This window comes from Amblyomma americanum, chromosome 3 (assembly GCF_052857255.1).
Source record: "Amblyomma americanum isolate KBUSLIRL-KWMA chromosome 3, ASM5285725v1, whole genome shotgun sequence".
NCBI lineage: Eukaryota > Metazoa > Arthropoda > Arachnida > Ixodida > Ixodidae > Amblyomma > Amblyomma americanum.
Window position 1 is genome coordinate 91391200 of NC_135499.1, and position 17541 is coordinate 91408740.

The 17541-nt window shown below is 43.9% G+C and overlaps 1 protein-coding gene across 2 annotated transcripts; it reads left to right on the forward strand.

Moving 5' to 3' along the window:
• Window positions 1-401: 401 nt before the first annotated feature.
• LOC144124728 (uncharacterized) lies at window positions 402-17311 on the forward strand. 2 transcript variants are annotated; one of them, XM_077657585.1, is made up of 4 exons: window positions 402-539; window positions 2535-2625; window positions 14073-14322; window positions 16392-17031. In XM_077657585.1, exons 2-4 carry the CDS (start codon window positions 2547-2549, stop codon window positions 16672-16674), a joined length of 612 nt encoding a protein of 203 aa, XP_077513711.1. In that variant the 5' UTR covers window positions 402-539; window positions 2535-2546; the 3' UTR covers window positions 16675-17031. The 2 variants fall into 2 exon arrangements, with proteins under 2 accessions (XP_077513711.1, XP_077513712.1); XM_077657586.1 differs by having other exon boundaries at window positions 419-539; window positions 2540-2625; window positions 16392-17311.
• Window positions 17312-17541: the final 230 nt, after the last annotated feature.

Here is a 17541-nt window from a genome sequence, read left to right on the forward strand (position 1 = left end):
TCATTCTAAAGCTCTAGTCAGATTTTTCTTGCATTTCTACCGTCTTCTTTTCGTGAGGCCGCTGCCATGCAACATCTGAAGTTATAATGTCCCATTTTCAAGAATCACCAGTTAAAAATTCACCGCTTTACAATTTGGATCTACCACACCCGCTTCAACCGAAAACATTTTTTTGACGCGACATTGCAAGGATGAAAACACTCTGGGGAAGCGTTGATAAAACGCCTTCAGAGAGTGCAACGTGGCGGTGCTACAGCCGCGTTTGTCTTTAAAAAGGCACTCATTATAACAATCTATTTCCTTTCAGGAGAACTAATTGGCAGTGCGCATGTGGCCTCTACTAATCTCGGCGATACAGGCCCCACGGCCGGACGCAAGCGACGGCCCCGGCACGTGTCCCTTCGCAGTGACTGCCGCCAGACCGCCTCTCTCCTATAAAGCATTCTGAAGGAAGGGTATTGGAAGCCTGTCCAGCTGAGCGGGATCAGGCCACATCTTGGAGCACAGCAAGAGCCCCACGAGAGACCGCAGCTATAGCGGTAAGGCGGCGCATGCACCAGGCCAGCTCGAAGGCCTGTGCTGGTAGCATTAGCATGATTCGCGTGTCTTCCTCTAGGATGAATATTTTTTGAGGAAAAAATTAAAAAAGGCAGTAAAGACTTCTAGGGCATTGTCATTACTATGTATAGTAGAGTACCCAGGAATATGGCCTATGCTTTGGCGGTTAAGGTCATCAGACCTGTTACCTCGCAAAACAATGCTTGAAGGATGTATATGCAAGTAATACTTACTTTTTGCCGCGCATATAAACGAAGAAAACATTTTTTTCCGTTACGCTATTCGAAAGAAGTCTTCAGCACGGAAGCATAGTAAACATCATTCTGACCGACACTGTAGGTATGCACGCCAAGGTGAACCTTCAAAAAGCTAAGAGTCATCATAAATTCTCGTTAATTGGCTGAGATTGCCTAACTTTTCGTTCGCTCGTGCTATTTCCGCAGTTCAGGAAAAAATTTGAACTCTGGCTTTCCTCGCTGCTGACGCAGGTAATTAATGCTAATTTAATCAAAGCCAGCCATCCTCAACATACACTTCTTCCAGATTTTGTTTCTCACCGCTTTATATAAGAAACTGGTCGCTAAAAAGCAGCACTGACGTTGCTGCTCACGCGACGCTTGGCACAATGACGGCAAAAAGACCTAAAAATTTGAACCTCGTACCGGCGCCATAGCTTGCTAGCCGCAGACATAGGTAAGCCACTCAGTACCGGCCCGCCTAATCCACGCTTTCTTAGGAACCCTGGCAGTTGGCCTCTCTCTAGCAATGACTGATCCTCGCCAAGTGTGATCTCTCTTCGTCTTGTGACTTGAAGGACCAAAAGAATTCGATAAAAAAAGAGAACGATTGTCTAGCATCGAGCTATGTTTATTTGGCTCTCAAATACATGCCATGAAGAGAATTTTTTTCGTAGACTACTGCTACTTGTCAAATAATGAACAGCGCCGAAAGAACGCCTAAAAGAACGACACGACCGCAAGCGACAGCGGTAAATTTTTGGTTTTTAAGCAATGCCCTAAAATATGGGGCTGGTAGCGAAACAAATAGAGACAAATAATTAATATATTTCCTCAAAAGCACATAAATGCAATAGCCCCCAAATTATGAATACCCACTTTAATTACTTTTCCTTGAACATATGCCGCCATGAAATTTGTCACTGAAGCAGTCTAAATATGATGGTGATTAAGCAGTCCTGTTTTTGTAGCGCTAGCATAGTGCTATCCTTACGATCCTTTCTTGAACGCTGACTCTATCAGAAACGAAAAGTTGAAACGCAAAAAAAAATGGAGAGGAAAAGAGTTTTTGGGCGCCTGTTTCCACTGAGAAGAATCAGTATACAAAACCAGAAATCCGTGATTACCTGTTTATTTTATGTGTGTTTTACATATAAGAAAAATTAACTGCCTGTCATAAAATTTCACTGCTAGCGCTATAAATTAATGTTTTCATCATCAATCGCTTCACCATGGTTTTTAAGTTAGGCAAATCGCGTGTTTTCGTTGCTTCCGGCTGTTTCACTGATACTACGAACTTCCATCGAAGCAATAACACACTAGCGCGCACAGTCATTGAACCCAACGCGTGAAAAATTCATGACATAACACATAGTAACGCTAGTATTTGAATATTTTTTTTATTTTTTCAGCCTAGTACTGTTCGGTTGCTCCTTGTTCTTTTTCGTCTCAAACTATGCTCTGATACATTTTGTATGCTGTAAAGCACTTTTTTTACACCCTACTCATGATTTGTATTAGCATGATCCATCCTACTGTGTTCCTGTACTTAGCGTGTCAGGTACTTAAATTATTATGCCAATTTATAACTATCCTCTTGATTGTACATTTTTCGAGTTTCTGATGTTCGTAATTTTCAGCTTTATACTACCACCCATACCATTGAAGAGGTATCTGAATAAATAAAACTAAACTAAACGTTGAATTTCTCATCAATACTTTTTTGTACTTTTCATAAAGTGCAGCTCTCGCATGACTGCAAACATGAGGACCGTCGGCGCCTTGCTGTTGTGTGCAGCAATCGTCAACGCCCAGGAACGCGGGAGATTCGGTGAGTAAACTTGCTAAATTATTTTCTTTTATCTAGCATTAAGCGCTTCGTGCGTTCCACACACAATCTGGTTCTTTGTTTACATTAAAGTTAGCACAAAGAAAAAAGAGATGTTTAGAAAAAGTTAGGCGTTAATTTGGTTGGAAATGATGGAGACTTTTGAGGGACGCGTGGAGGGTGAACAAGAATGGTCTAAAATTTATTGATATATTGAAAACTTTAAAGTCCACCACACTGCAGTGAGGCTTGTCTATGTAAATTAAAGTAACCCTTTATTCCTCGATGCACAAAGCCTCTGGATTCAGGAATACTTTATGCTCCCCTTGCGGCTCGTGAGTCGCACGCAACTGCCGAGTTTATATCATCGTCATTTCCGGTGAAATCTGCTACAAGTGCTTTCCGACACTAGCGCTAAAAAATTAGACCATAGCACTTTGTCTTCCTTCTGAAGCGCCACTCTTCGTGTATTGTACATTTAAACTTTCCGCATGCTGGCCGGCAGTAACGCTGCAGAAATCCATCAGAGTTGCCCCTGTAATCAATACACGCAATGGAGTGGTGGCGTCCCTGTTTTCTTCAATGCCAGTGTTCGGTAGCGGATCATGTTGCTTGTTCACAAATTATAAACTGCGGATCAGCCCTAATGGCATCTTTGTGGCTGTTTCTCGAACTAATAAATTGTTTTGAAGTAATATGGCGTAGAACCATTCTCTCGCCGTGCCTGCATTGACGCCAACGAGCACGGAAGTATGTAATCGTATGGCATTTCTGAGTTCTTTTGCTTTTTTTATTTTGTGATGACAGCATTGTTTCTCTTGTTTTTCTGTCCCAAGTGTAGTGCTGTGTGTGTTAGATCAATCCCACATCTTCTGTCAATAGTGAGAGAATAGGGGTTAGCTTAGCGCCGCCAAAACTGGTTATAAAAAATTGCACAAATTCAATCGCGCTAGCATTCCAACTTCAGCTCAAGATTGTTAGTTGTGTAGCTGTGAAATGTTATTTCGACGGTGCGCTATTTCCGTGCAAACATACGTAGGCGCAAATAGCGTCATATTAAAAAAAAATATTATTTACCCTCTGATCTGTACTTTTGCTTTAGAGTTCGGATATTGGAGGTTTCTTTAAAACCTTTCACCTGAGTAACAGCACAATCGAACCTTTCCACAGACGCACAGACTGCAAAACACTATGGAAAGCTGGGTCTGCCGCGGGGGCTCAGTGGTTACGGTGCTCGGCTGCTAACCCGAAGGACGCGGCCTCGATCCTGGCCACGGTGGTAGAATTTCGATGGAGACGTATTTCTAGAGGCCCGTGTACTGTGCGATGTCAGTGCCCGTTAAAGAACGCCAGATAGTCGAAACTTATGCCGCCCTTCACTACGGCGTCTCATAGCCTGAGTAGCTTTCGGACGTTAAGCTCCCATAAACCATTTACTAGGGGGCAGCTGCATATTTCACATAGAAGCCCGTTCAAAGTTGCGCAGACCGCCAGAGCTATGTTGTTGAACTCTTTTGATGCGACTTTTGGATGGGGGGGGGGGGGGGGGGAGGGGGGGGTGATTGGTATGAATATTCAGGATTGATTCTGCTTACTATAAAATCCATGTAACATATGTGTATTGCATCGCGTTCATGGATTCTCATGCTTCTGCAATAACCGATGCCACGCAATGAAATTCCGTAGCAAGGTTTTCATCCAACTTTTGTGTACCTGGCTCTTCACGTAATCGGCTGCAACACTACACGACACAATGCCGAAAGTGGAAGTCCGAAAGGAGCCGAACAGATCCACACCATCTCTTCCAGAGATGGGGTTGGCACTTCAGTTCCTTTCAGAAATCCAGCTGATAACGTAGCGGTGAAATTAGTCGTTGAGGATGCAAACAGGACTTTGAAAGTTTGAAAAGTATTTATTTGAAGTGTGTTTCATACACTTCAGGAAGGAGGCCAAAAGGCGTGGTGCCTGACGAGGGCCTTCCTCCCTGGGGGTAAGCAAACTGCACTCGGCACATACACACACAAAATAAACAAATACAATAAATGTAGCGGTCGCCATTACACTTGCTGGCATGTTAAAAGAAAAACAAAGGAAAAACTGTACAACAATGTTAAGGTGTCTTCGAAGTTGTTAAGATGCGTGCTGTTGGGTTACAGGGAATTATAAAAAGGAAAACAAATATATACAATCATGTTGACTGTTATCAATTTATAATATGTCACAGGATGTACCGGTTAGTCATGTAGTCAACAGTGCAATCACTTTTCTCTTGTATATTTTTTGAGTTCTGCATTGATGAAGGGAGGTCATGAAAATTTCTGTTTTCGTTCAAAAAGGTAGTCATCTGATATCTAATCGTTTGAAATCCGTAATTTGTTCTTGATTTTGGTGCTCTTATTGTCATGTGTCGAAGGGGATATGGGTTTTGCGGTAGTGCTGGTGTTGCACAAAAATTAGTTTCAAGATGAAATCTGTTATATGTTTCAAGTGCTAGCCGAAGAGTTTTTAATTGAAAAATTGTCAGTAACCCCAAGCTGTTCCACCACGAGTTAGTGCTATCCAAGTAGCCTAGATTAGCAATTGCTCGTATGGCCTTTTTCTGTAGTAAAACCAAAGCATTTAAATTAGTCTGTGCTGAGTCTCCCCATATCAGTAAACAATAGTGAAGATGTGAATAAATTAAACTGAAATATTGTTGCTTTTTGAGCCATACTGGCAATAGAAGTCTAAATTTATTTAGAAGGCCCACTGATCGCGAAATTTTTTTTCTTACTTGATTAATATGGTCAGTCCACAACAGGTGGTCATCAAATATAACTCCAAGGAATTTTATTGACTGTACTCGTTGTAAAACATACGAATTGTATAATATGATTGGCTCATTATCTATGATTTTATTTTTAGCTCTGGAATGGCAATGCAGAGTGGCGCATATAAAACACTGGAGCATAAATGCGTAATGCTAAGTTTCGTCCACAGTTTTTTCGTGAATCCATTTTGCACTCTATATATGCCAATGTGTGTGTGCGCCATAGAAATAGCACTTAGCAAGACTTGATGGGTAGCGTTTAATTAGACGTTCTGGCTCGTAGACTACACTGCATCAGAACCCTTAAGAAAACATCCAATGACTTTCGTTAGAAAGTCTACTGACTTTTGATATTAGGCTCATATACCTTTTTCATTACTTTTGTGATTTTCTTCTGATGTATTCCTAATGGCTTTCAAAAACGAATTGGTCATCATGGTACCATTGAGTTCCTAATGAATGCTTTTCTGATGACTACTTCTTGACTCTCTGATGTCTTACCGGCCCTTGAAGATCCCGACGCAAATATTGGGGTCAGGACTGCAAAATAGGCTGAAAAGTAAAAAGTAAAGCAAAAACAAAAACAGAAAAATAACAATCGAAAAACCAGTAAATATGGGGATTCGAAACATCACCTTCGCACGCATAACCCACTGCCTTAAACACTACACTGAAACACCACATGCTAACAAGCACACATTTTTGGCTTTGTATGTGTGTCCGCAGTTATTTGCTGTCTTGCATTGCGTGTAAATGTAGCAGTAGTAGGCATATACGCGTACGCGATAACAATGTTCTTGAGTGGGCCCTTTCAGGCCTGTTGGGCCTGCAACATATCCGATCCTTAACGTGCAACGCATTGGCTGTATCAAACCTTTCGGAAAATTGCAAGTCTTAAAAGACCGGCCGTCTGTTTTTATTCTCTCAGCCCTCCTAATCATATGTACAGATCACGGCGTATTCATACACTATAGAACGCACTGCGTTTCGGGACGATAATTGCTGGAATAATGCGCAATAGCAGCTTCAAAACCTGCGAGCATGGCCTCGACACACATCCTTCAATTTGTGAGGTGCACAAAAGATCCTTGGAGGATTTGTGAACACTGGTGCGTTGACAGTGTTGCGTCGGACAGCGGGGCGCTGCGCGTGCCAGCCCAGCGTTGGCCGTGTGCGCATGCGAAGCATGTGTGCGAGGCGATGGTAACAAAAAGCGCGGCGAGCACGAGGAGCGGAGAGCTGACGCGCCAGGAAACCGAGGTGTAAAGGAAGACAGCGTAGCGAAGATCGAGTCAAGCGTGGAGGTGGCAGCGGTCGGACGTTGGGTCCGTGCTGCCGTGACCTCACTTGGATCACCGACGTAAGCCTCCTGCGTTCCTTGCAAGCGCGGAGGTGGCAGTCGGTGGACATAGGGTCCAAGCTGCCGAAAGGCACTCTTGGATATCCTGCTTTAGCCCTCCGGCGTTTCGGGCCGCCGTCAGCAGGATCTGGCTATGATTCACCTGCTGCTCTTGAGGCTGTTGACTCGTGTCATCAACCCGCGTTCCGTTCTGTCTACAAGTCATCCCCACTTCACCTGGGACACTCAGTACCGGGTGAACTCTTTTCCTTTAATCTGTAGTGTTGTTCGCGTGTTGAGTGTGTATTTTCTTGCTTTCGTTTCCGTTCCTAATGGCCCTTTTCCTTTAAATTATAAATACGGCTTCGTGTTGTTTTGTTAGATCTCTTTGTTCTCTTGTTCGAACCTGCACGCAATAGCGTTCCCTTTCGGAAAGTTGGGGACGCGCTACCAATTTGCGACAATTGGCGTCCGCGCGACAGGACGGAGCCGTTTAACTTATATTGAGTGATTGTTTTCAAATAAGGAAACCATGAGCACGCTAACGGAGTTAATTGAGTTAGAGAAAGAGTTAGGGTTCAAATAAGCCGAGCTCCGTTTGCGGGTCGTTGCTGAGCAGCAGAAGGAACGCGTCGCACGTGCAGCAGAACGCGAGCATGCCAAGGCCCAACGCGAGCATGAAAAGACTCAAGCAGAGGCTGAAGAGCGCAAAGAAGAAGCCGAATCCGAGCATGCAAAGTCGCTAGCAGAGGCTGAGAAGTGTAGATTGTGGCTGTAACTAAGGCTCGCAGAAGCTTGTGGGGGTAATCGAGAAACCGCACCGTGTCCCTCAGCAGCAGTTAGCCCACACACTTGATCCCGCCTTTCGACGATCGCAGGGATGACTTGAATGCATACCTAAAACGTTTTGAGCGTATCGCAGAAGGGCACAGCTGGCCCAAGGAAATATGGGCTACAACACTCAGTATGTCTTTGACTGGGGAAGCTCTCCGTCTGTTCGGTCGACTCTACCCAGCAGATTCAATGGATTATAATAAAGCAAAACTAGCCCTGCTCCAACATTTTCGGTTTACAGCACAAGGTTATCGTGAAAGGTTTCGTGAAAGTAAGCAGTTTGGTAAAGAAATAGGCAAGCAATACGCAGCACGTTTGCTCAGTCTTCTTGATCCATGGGTCGAGATGGCGGGAACGGCCGCAACGTACAATGATCTACGTGGCTTCGTGGCCGAACAGCTCACAAGGAATTGTCATAGCCGTCTGGCGATTTTCCTTCGAGAAAGAGAGTGCAAGAAGGTAGACAAAATGGCTGAGGTAGCATGCAACTTTCCAGAGACGCAGCGGCAAAGAATCTTTTCTTCGTTCAAAGAAGCGTTCGAGGTCGGAATCCCGAGAGAAACGGATGTTCATCAAATAGACAGTCAGGAAGGTGCCTCATTTGTAACCGAGCTCGACATACGGCCGCAGACTGTCGCTCTAAGCCAAAACAGCTTTATTGCGTTTATTATCGAAAAACAGGACATGATGCAAGCTACTGCTGAACAAAGCACTAAACCAGAAACAGTCGTCATGTTGTGTTCAGCAAGAGAGTGTTGCGTCTGAAACAGCGTCCACCACATCATATAGGCTTGAACCAGCTGATGATAAGGTGGTGGTCGGACATGTCTAGAAAAAGCCTGCAGACGCCCAACACCAGACTGTACTAAATGGAGAGGTACGAGGCCCACCCGTACTTGTTTTACGGGGCACGAGGAGCAATACAGTTGTGGTGCGGAGAGCTCTAGTTCCTGATTAAGCTCTCACCGGTTCGACATCTACCATGTTCCTGGTTGATGGTAGTAATCTGGAAGTTCCCGAGGCAGAAGTCTATATCACTTCCCTTATTTCACTGGCACGGCCCTGGTAAAGTGCATGGAGACACCATTGTGCCTCCTATATTTTGCGCTTTATAGTAAAATACCTTAGTTCTTGCTTTCACTTTTGCTGGTAACATGTACGTTTGTTAGCCACTCATATGAACGCCACCATGCGCTGCTTTAACGGCACCGGATAATGATCAGAGGAAACTACCACTCATCTGGAAACTAAAACACAAAAAATGCACTTTCAGTGTAATGTACAAATAGCAGTAAACAATGTTTTTCCCCGAAAAACTTCAATGACCAATGACCCACCTCTCTCTTTCCAGACGCCCGGCAGGATCAGAAAAAAATATAGCCCTTCCTCCTATCCCCCCAACGCCTTCCGCGTTTGGTGCAGTTCTTTCATGCATTCCTTTTTGCTACACAAAAAGGAACGAATGAAAACAAAGTAAGAGTTAATAATGAGAAACGGCATAAGGAAATATTCAGTATTATTGCAAAGGATTCTGTCCTGAGATTTTATTGCTGAAAGACATTAATACCTGATTTCATGATGACTTTATAATGTGTCACAAGGAATGCATGATTATGACACCATAAACTCAAAGCTCATTTTTGTAAGATGCAGCTTGTAACCTATGCAAGATTGCAATTTTGATGGCTCGCAGAAAGCTGTGCAATGCAAGCTGATTGAAGTCTAGACGTAAATACAACCCATGTATCAAAAGAAGATTGAAGGCAAAGGGAAAACTGCGTACAAAATAGCAGCGCAACACTTAGTTTCCAATATGGCGATTCATTAATACCTCTTTGTTTATTCGGTGCAAAATCAAAGGAAGTTTGGAATAACTGCCACATTCAACCTCTATTGATAATGTGCGGTAGCCGACGTATGTAAATTCATTTTAATTGCGTAAGTTTACGGGCCTCAACTAAATATTTTATATAGCCCGCAGCATATGGTGTCCACTTGCTAGATTCTGCGTATTGCTCATTTTCAATGTACACCAGCACAAGGACACACTTACAGGCGCTTTACGGCGGCACAATAGCGGTTACCGTAGCAACTAAACGGAACGCCAAAGGCATCTGTCGTGGTCGTGAGACCACCAGTTCCTTTCAGGTTGGTACTGCAGAGACATCTAGGTAGCATGCTACGTCAGCTCCATGACGGGCGTTGTCCTCGATGCAACCTTAAAAAGAGGGAAAGAAAACCTTTGGCGAATTCGCACAGAGACTCCTAGTTTATACATGCAGTTTGTAAGGAGAAAGAAAATGAGAACTATATTCATTTTTAGGCCCCTGTCAACCATTTAAAGGATTCAGAACGTTGTTGTAATTTTAAACCTCATTTAATAAGTAGAAAAATAAAAAAATTGAAACAAAGCGTATTTTTAAATTACCTCGTCTGTTTTCCAATCATCTTGTTGTCGACAAACATGATGATACACCAGCAGTCAGCAGTCATTATTGAATGGTACATTTGACAAGCCAGAGCATTAGTGGCAAAAAACCTCACAGATGTAGCTTACACACGTACCCTACAGTATATACTAAACGGTAGCTTCGGACCACAATGCCAGCAGCATTTTTCTTGTTTTTCACCACTCACAAGTTAGAGCACTCCCAAGACCACGGCACACCATGTTTTCACAGTCTTCTTGCGACGTGTGAAGGTAAGAAGCGAAGTGAAACACTGATCACAATGAATACAGTGCGTACGCCCAGGATATGGCAATCTGATTCTAGAATTGCTGACAAAATTACACACAAGAAAGCCCACAGACTCTCAATTATGTAGCAGAAAAGAGTTACAAAGTAAAAGCCTTGATATTGTCGGCCAGGACATGCACCTCGATAGTAGTCCCAAGCAGAAGTCTGACCCAAATTACAAATCAAACTGCAGCGAATGGGCTCCTTATATTAGATGACAATGCGTAAACATTAAAAAGTGAAAAGGCTCAAAACAATGACCCAAATAAACAGTGTGGTAAATGGGTCAAATAAAGGTGAATAAATCATTTAAAAGTATAAAACAATGATTCGAAAAGTTCTACTTTGGCAAGACGCCATGCTAGGCAATTACTAGATGAGATGAGGGTAATGGTACCAGGCAGCGTCCAAGGCACAGATAAATATACTCCAGACAGGTATAAGAAGCATTACAGAAGACACCCTGTGCATACCCAAAATTGCAAGAAATGTTCTGTTTAATTACACTGGTCAGCATTTATTTATTTATTTTATTTATTTATTTTACCCTCAGGGCAAAGCATTACAGAGGGGAGTGGGTAATACATAATAACATTGAAAATACAAACAGCAGAGAACAACAAATTATCGCAACACAGGTAAGCTAGAATAAGTGATCAACACAATATATCATTCAATAGAAGCGGTAACAGCAGACCTAAACAATACAGAGTCAGTAATTGTGGCAACTGAGGAAGGAAGGTGGTTCCAGTCAGAATCCGAGAATGTTTTAGTTTTGCATGTAGAAATGCCTACCTTATGTATGTGATCTGTGCGGCTTGAAGTATATGAAGGGGGAATAAGTAACTCGTAGCGAATAGACTCATGATGAAATATCTTGCGAAAAAGGCACAGGCGTGCAATTTTGCTTCGTGATGCAAGTGAAGTTAGGCCCAGGGTAGTTTTCATAGCGATTACGCTTGATGTACGTCGAAAGTCAGAGAGAATAAACCGCGCTGATTTGTGTTGTACCATCTCCAGTAGGTCGCTCAAACTCTTAACACCAGGGTCCCAGATTGACGAAGCATATTCTAGTTGTGAACGTACGATTGTCGTATAGTGTAGAAGTTTGATGGTAGTTGGGGCTGCGTCAAAGTTACGTCTCAGATATCTGAGCATGCGATAAGCTTTGTTAGTGATGTGCTCAATGTGCGCATGTCAGCCAAGGTCAAACGTAATATGAATTCTGAGGTACTTACATTTTGTAACTGGATCAAGTAACACGTCATTAAGAGTATATACGGGCAAATCACTATTAACGCGAAAAATGCGCATTAGTTTGCACGTTTCAGCGTTTAAAGTCATATTCAAAGTTTTTCACCATGTTGAGATAGCGTTAAGGTCAGACTGAATCATGTGCTTGTCACTATCATTTGTTATTTCCCGAAAAAGGACGCAGTCATCGGCAAAAAGATGTACGGAAGAAGAAATGTTACTGGGTAAATCGTTGATAGATATAAAAAAAGCAGGGGCCCCAAGACGGTGCCTTGGGGCACACCGGAAAGAACAGGGTGAACGGTGGAATTAACGTTGTTTACGGCAACAAATTGCTGACGATGGGTAAAAAAAAATCTTCCAGCCATTTTTGAATGTTAGTCTCTAATCCTACCATGCGCAGTTTTAGTAACAAAAGATGATGAGAAACCTTATCAAATGCCTTCGCGAAACCAAGGAAGATGCAGTCGGCGATCGAGCGCCAATCTAAAATTGCGTGGAGTTTGCGCGTGAATAAGAGTAACTGTGCTTCGCATGAAGAGGATTTCCTAAAACCGCGCTGAGAAGGATGGAAAAACGAGTTTGATTCAAGGAAAGCGACAATATGTGAAAAGAGTATGCGCTCTAAGAATTTGAATGGGATGCTGGAAATAGATATGGGCCGGTAGTTAAAAGGCGAATGTTTATTACCAGGTTTATGCACATGAACCACCTTACCTATCTTCCAATCGGCCGGTAGTTCACCTTTTTTGAATGATTGCTGAAATATTTCAGTTAAAGAAAGCGATGAATATATTTTAGTACTTTTCAGGAACTTCAGTAATGCAATCAACACCAGCACTGGAGGATATCTTAAGATTATTAATTATTTTAACTATACCGTCAGCATGGATGACGACACGGTACATTGGGACGAAGTTGTTATGAGACAGTTGAAGGAAATCCATAGTTTCAACACTTGAAGAAAAGCTCGAAAATACATCATTCAGTACATTTGCACAGGCGATATCAGATACAGGTTCATCAATTATCTCCGTTAGTGTTTTTCTAGACGTTTCACAGGGGTTAATGACGCTCAAAAATTTTCTTGGGTTTTTGAGCAGCATTCCCGGTAGAGTGCTATTCTGGTAATTGGGATTAGCCTTCTTGACCGCAGAATAGTAAGTGTAAGCTGCAGACCGATAACGGGACCAATGATGTTCAGTGCGTGATATTTTAGCTTAACGGGAGAAGCGTTTCTTACGGTTAGACAAGCGCTTAAGATACGCGTTATACCATGGCGCATGCTGCTGATAAGATATTACGCGAGTGGGTATGAAATGGTTGGTGATATCTAAAATTTCGTTCTTGAATAAGAGCCAGTTAGCGTTCACCGATCGCCAGTCGAATTCTTCGAAAAAGGTGGCCAGGAAAGAACCTGGTTCATTATTAACTTTGTTGAAATCAGCGCGATGATACATGCGTATTATTTTAGTGTGACTAGCCGATTATTGTATGGGAATGTTCACCGAAAAATTGATCAAAGAATGGTTACTTAACTGGGGCATGTAGGTTATTTCTGAGCACAGTTCTTGGCATGTTGTTAGTACGAGGTCTAATGTACCTGTTGTAAATTCCGTAATTCTTGTAGGCTGAGTAACAATTTGGGTAAGACTTAACAGTGAGCATAAATTAGTGAATTCCTTGCATAGCGTTGAAGTGGAGGATGGTTGCACCGAGGACCAATCGATGCCCGGAAAGTTAAAATCACCCAATAGAAAGATCGATGACGAAGGGTAACGCGTTGCTATAACATTAATTGTATCATGAAGGTCTGCAACAAATGTAGGAGATGCATTAGACGGTCGACAGCATGCGCCTAGGATTATTCTCTGGTATCCTAGTTGAAGAGATACCCATATAATTTCGATGATTGATGTTATGTGAAGAGAATATGACTCTATTTGTTTACTGACTGCTATTAGTACGCCACTACCTTGACGATCTTTCCTGTCACAACGATAGAAGTGGAAATGATTTGGTGAATCGAATATTTCAGAATCACGTATGTACTCATGAAGCCAAGTTTCAGTTACGACGACAATGTCAGCGGAGCACGCACTTATGGCTGCATCTTTCATTAACGGAACTAATTTCAGTCCACAGAGCTCAACAGTTCCAACGGCTACATATACCTCCCTATAGCAAATAAGCAAACGTTTTTAATAACTAGGCTAAGCCGCTGCGCACGTGAAGCCCTGACACGAACCTTTTGTGCGAAAACTCCGAGAGAATCTGGTAATTTTGTGCCCCTAACACTGAAAAACAACCAAAAAAAAATTCTCGGACAAGGGAATAACAGAAGAAGTATTTAACCATCCAAACTGCGTTCTCTTGTGCTATAAAGTCCCAGTTGCCCGCCTTTCACCATCGCAGCTGTAATGCTGATTCCCTTCTGATGGCTCTTAATTTGGCTTGCCCTTTTTCATGTCTCTAGGCACTTGCACCTTTCCTGGCGTCGACCTGGAGCCGGTTGTAGATGCCCTGCTGAAGCGGTTGCCCGAATCCTACAACTTAGCGGACGCGGTGCCGAGAGATGTGCTACCAGGTCTCAGAGTGGGCAACACCACCTTAGTCGGCCTGTCCAAGCTGGAGTTGCAGGGAGCTCCGCGACTGTTCTGCCGGCGAGGCAAGGCGATGCTTGAGATCAGCACGCACGGGTTTGCGCAATTCAGCGCACCGTGGAGGTGAGCGCATGTGTCAAACACCCGTTTTACCACTATTCACCATAACTGAAGCGACAATGGATTTGCAGCGCTCTCTGTTTTCTCATAAGCTGTAGTCAAATCATGAATATGCATCGAGCCTTTGGCGCTGCAGTTCACTGAGTACAGGGTTAGTAAAACACCAAATGCGGTTACAAAACTGCGGTAATGAGGATGACAAGCTTGCATTGCCATAACCTCCGAATACTGGCGTCTCATACGGGCATCTTCGGTGCGCCATTTCTGGCTCACACGCTTTCGTGGGAGCGAGGGGCCCTGCGTTTCTTCAGCTGCTTCTGTGAGTGTTGGGTTAAAATATGATATCTCTAGGTGCGTTTCAATACGCATGGGGCCATCTTGTTGCAGCTTCGCACCCTTGCTGATTATGACGAATTTAAGACTAGGCACGCGCTGTGCAAACGGGGTGGTCCCGTGCAGCGGAAGCTAATGATATCCTACAGTAGCGGACATGGGTTGGCCGCTAATGGCCCCCCTTTACTGCTTACTGCTGTAGAAGTACCCAGGCCGCCAAGCCGTCAAACGGAGCGATTGCTTTCCGTTATCTCGGCACTGCTATCAGAAGAGCGCTCACACGCTTTTCGGATGCGGGCATGGACACTGCGAGTGCGTGCTTTCTTTTCCCTCACTTGCATTCGCTCTAATCCGAATGATACTAATCTTAATCCTTACGAAGCCGCGCTAGTTCGAATGCCACGTTGGGTTGACTGCTGATGCCTCTATTTCTTCATTATCTATAAACTATGCAGCCAAAGGAAAACGCAGGGCCAAAAATAAATAAGGAGTCGAGTAATGTCTAATATTCTAGGAAGAGCGCACCAGTTGGCAAGGGGGGGATGAGGTCTGGAAGTTGCCGCGGAATACATCCGCTTTCAGCAGGTTTAAACCGCTAGCCCGGTCCAAGGGAGCGAAAGAGCCAGGCAAGTAAGAAAGGGGCGTTGTGCATTTGGCACACACTCTTAGGTCATGAATAGCACCTTACCAGCATCCCTGCACAAGTCGTATGTGCCCTTGCAAATGATGCCATACATTTATAAGCGAATAATAAGCGAAGGATACAACTCGAAATCCTATCGAAGCAGCGAAGTTTCGCATACCACGTTGGGGCTCACTGCTTACGCCTTTTCTTCACCATTATCTATAAACTTAACAGCCAAGATAAAGCGCTGAAGCTAAAATAAATAAGGATACGTCGAGAGTTATGTCTCTTAGTCCAGGAAAGACCACCAGTTGGCAATGGGGGTTGAGCTTTGAAAGTTGTCGCGAAATACATCCGCTTTGAGCAGGTTGCAATTGCCGGCCAGTACCAAGACAATGAAGTGGCCAGGCAAATAAGAAAGAGGCGAAATACATTTGGTTGACACTCTCAGGTCATGAATAGCACCTTACCAGTATCCCTGTACAAGAAAGCGTAGAGCAGTTTTATCGTCCCGGTGCTCACCTATAGGACGGGAACTGGAAGGCTAACAATAAAGCTAAAAATTAGGTGGAGAACAGCGTAGCTAGGTATGGAAGGAAAATGGTTGGTGTCACGTGAAGAGAGAGGAAGGGGTTGAAATGACTCACGGAAAAACAGGATTTACCAGTATTGGGTTGGAAATCAGCAAGTGAGCAGAGCCAGGGCATGTAATGCGAAGGTGAGTTAATCGATGGTTGTTTAGGCTAACGAAATGGATTTCAAGAGGAGCCGAGCGTTGCATGGGCCGGAAAAAATGAAAGTGGGCGGATGACATTAGGTAGATTGCGAATATAAGGTGGTCGCAGCTTACGCATGGCAGGGTTAATTTGTGGCACATGGGCGAGGTGTCTTTTCGGCAGCAGACGTAGTCAGCCTTATGATGATGTTGACTATGACAGCAGGCGTTTTACGGTTTCGATTCATTCCTTGGAATTTGAGAGATATTTAGCCGCATAAATATTCCTCTAGCAATGAAAGAAGGGCGCGATAATGCTTTTGCTTTACTGTTGCCAGTTTATCTCTCAGCAAAGCCGAATTGATGACAGTCTGTATCTCTGCTTTCCGCTCCTTCTAGGTACTGCGGTGGAAAGTCCGGGAAACTCACCACTGCCTCCCCGTACGTCACTATGGACATGCTTTTTGAAGTCAACAGTGCAACGGGCGACCTAGTTGCTGTCAACGTGTGGCTCACCTGGCTTGAGGGCGCATTTTTTCTGCTGGAAGGAATCAATGACGCGGTCGATATGGGAGTATCCGTCGTGATGAGCAAATTGCTACCTGAAGTCATCAGGGATTTTTGGGTCGAAGCCTTGGCCTTTAACGTGCGTGGCATCCTCAAGGAAATCACCTCCTCTTAGAATGCATTATGGGGTAAAAAGGCAGGGCTGTGCTGATGAGTGCCTTCTACCATGCTTAGCGATGCGCCAAAATACGCTGTCATTACCAGAGTGGCCAAGTACAGCAACGGGTGCAACATTCGTCTGCGGCGTATTTGTGCCCTTATTCCTGTTCTGTAGTTACGGAAGTTGTTTGTGCACGTAGGACCGGAATTCAAAGCGGCAAGTTTCTTATATCTCAAGCTGTAGCAATAAGCGTTGTGGCCCTGATGTAATATTATAATTTAAATTATGATTCCTACTGTTCACCTCCACCTGCAGTAGTTGCTTCACATTTTCTAAGTAGATCACAGAGTGGCATCTGATCATGTGCACTATGTGTGATTATACGGTGTCAAATTTCGGCCATGCGCACCTTTCACAGGCCATTTTCATTCGGTTGCCGAGGTATGGTGGAGCAGCATAGCGCTGGGCTCTAGTTGGTAAGCGCACTGTGACGTCTACCTCGAATCTGACGCGAGTGTGAGCAAGGCATCTGTGGTATTACTAAAACCAAGCGAATCCATTTTTGCAAAGATGCAAGGGTGTAGCAGGTTGATAGCCTGAGGTATGACATTTTAGTGTGCATTTCTGAATATAAAAATCAGCTTTAATTTCACCACCTGTCTGTCTCTTTACTTACCGTCGCCTTCATTTCTTTGCGCTATTTGTCCCTATCAGTGTGGGGAAATACAGCTGCCACTATCCTTTCACACCGACAGCTGTGTGGCATCTTGGGCGCAATCACGCCGTTTTGAATGCCTTCCGTCCTCTTCCTATGCGCTCCCCCTCTGTTTCCAACTTAGTCTGTTACCCCGGTTATAGATGGCTTATTGCTGAATAAAGATG

Excerpts from the sequence above, each read along its gene's own strand:
- LOC144124728 (XM_077657585.1), top strand. The coding sequence starts at position 2,547 with ATGACTGCAAACATGAGGACCGTCGGCGCCTTGCTGTTGTGTGCAGCA. Across the intron at positions 2,626-14,072 it reads CCAGGAACGCGGGAGATTCG|GCACTTGCACCTTTCCTGGC; the intron begins GTGAGTAAACTT and ends TCATGTCTCTAG. Across the intron at positions 14,323-16,391 it reads CAATTCAGCGCACCGTGGAG|GTACTGCGGTGGAAAGTCCG; the intron begins GTGAGCGCATGT and ends CGCTCCTTCTAG.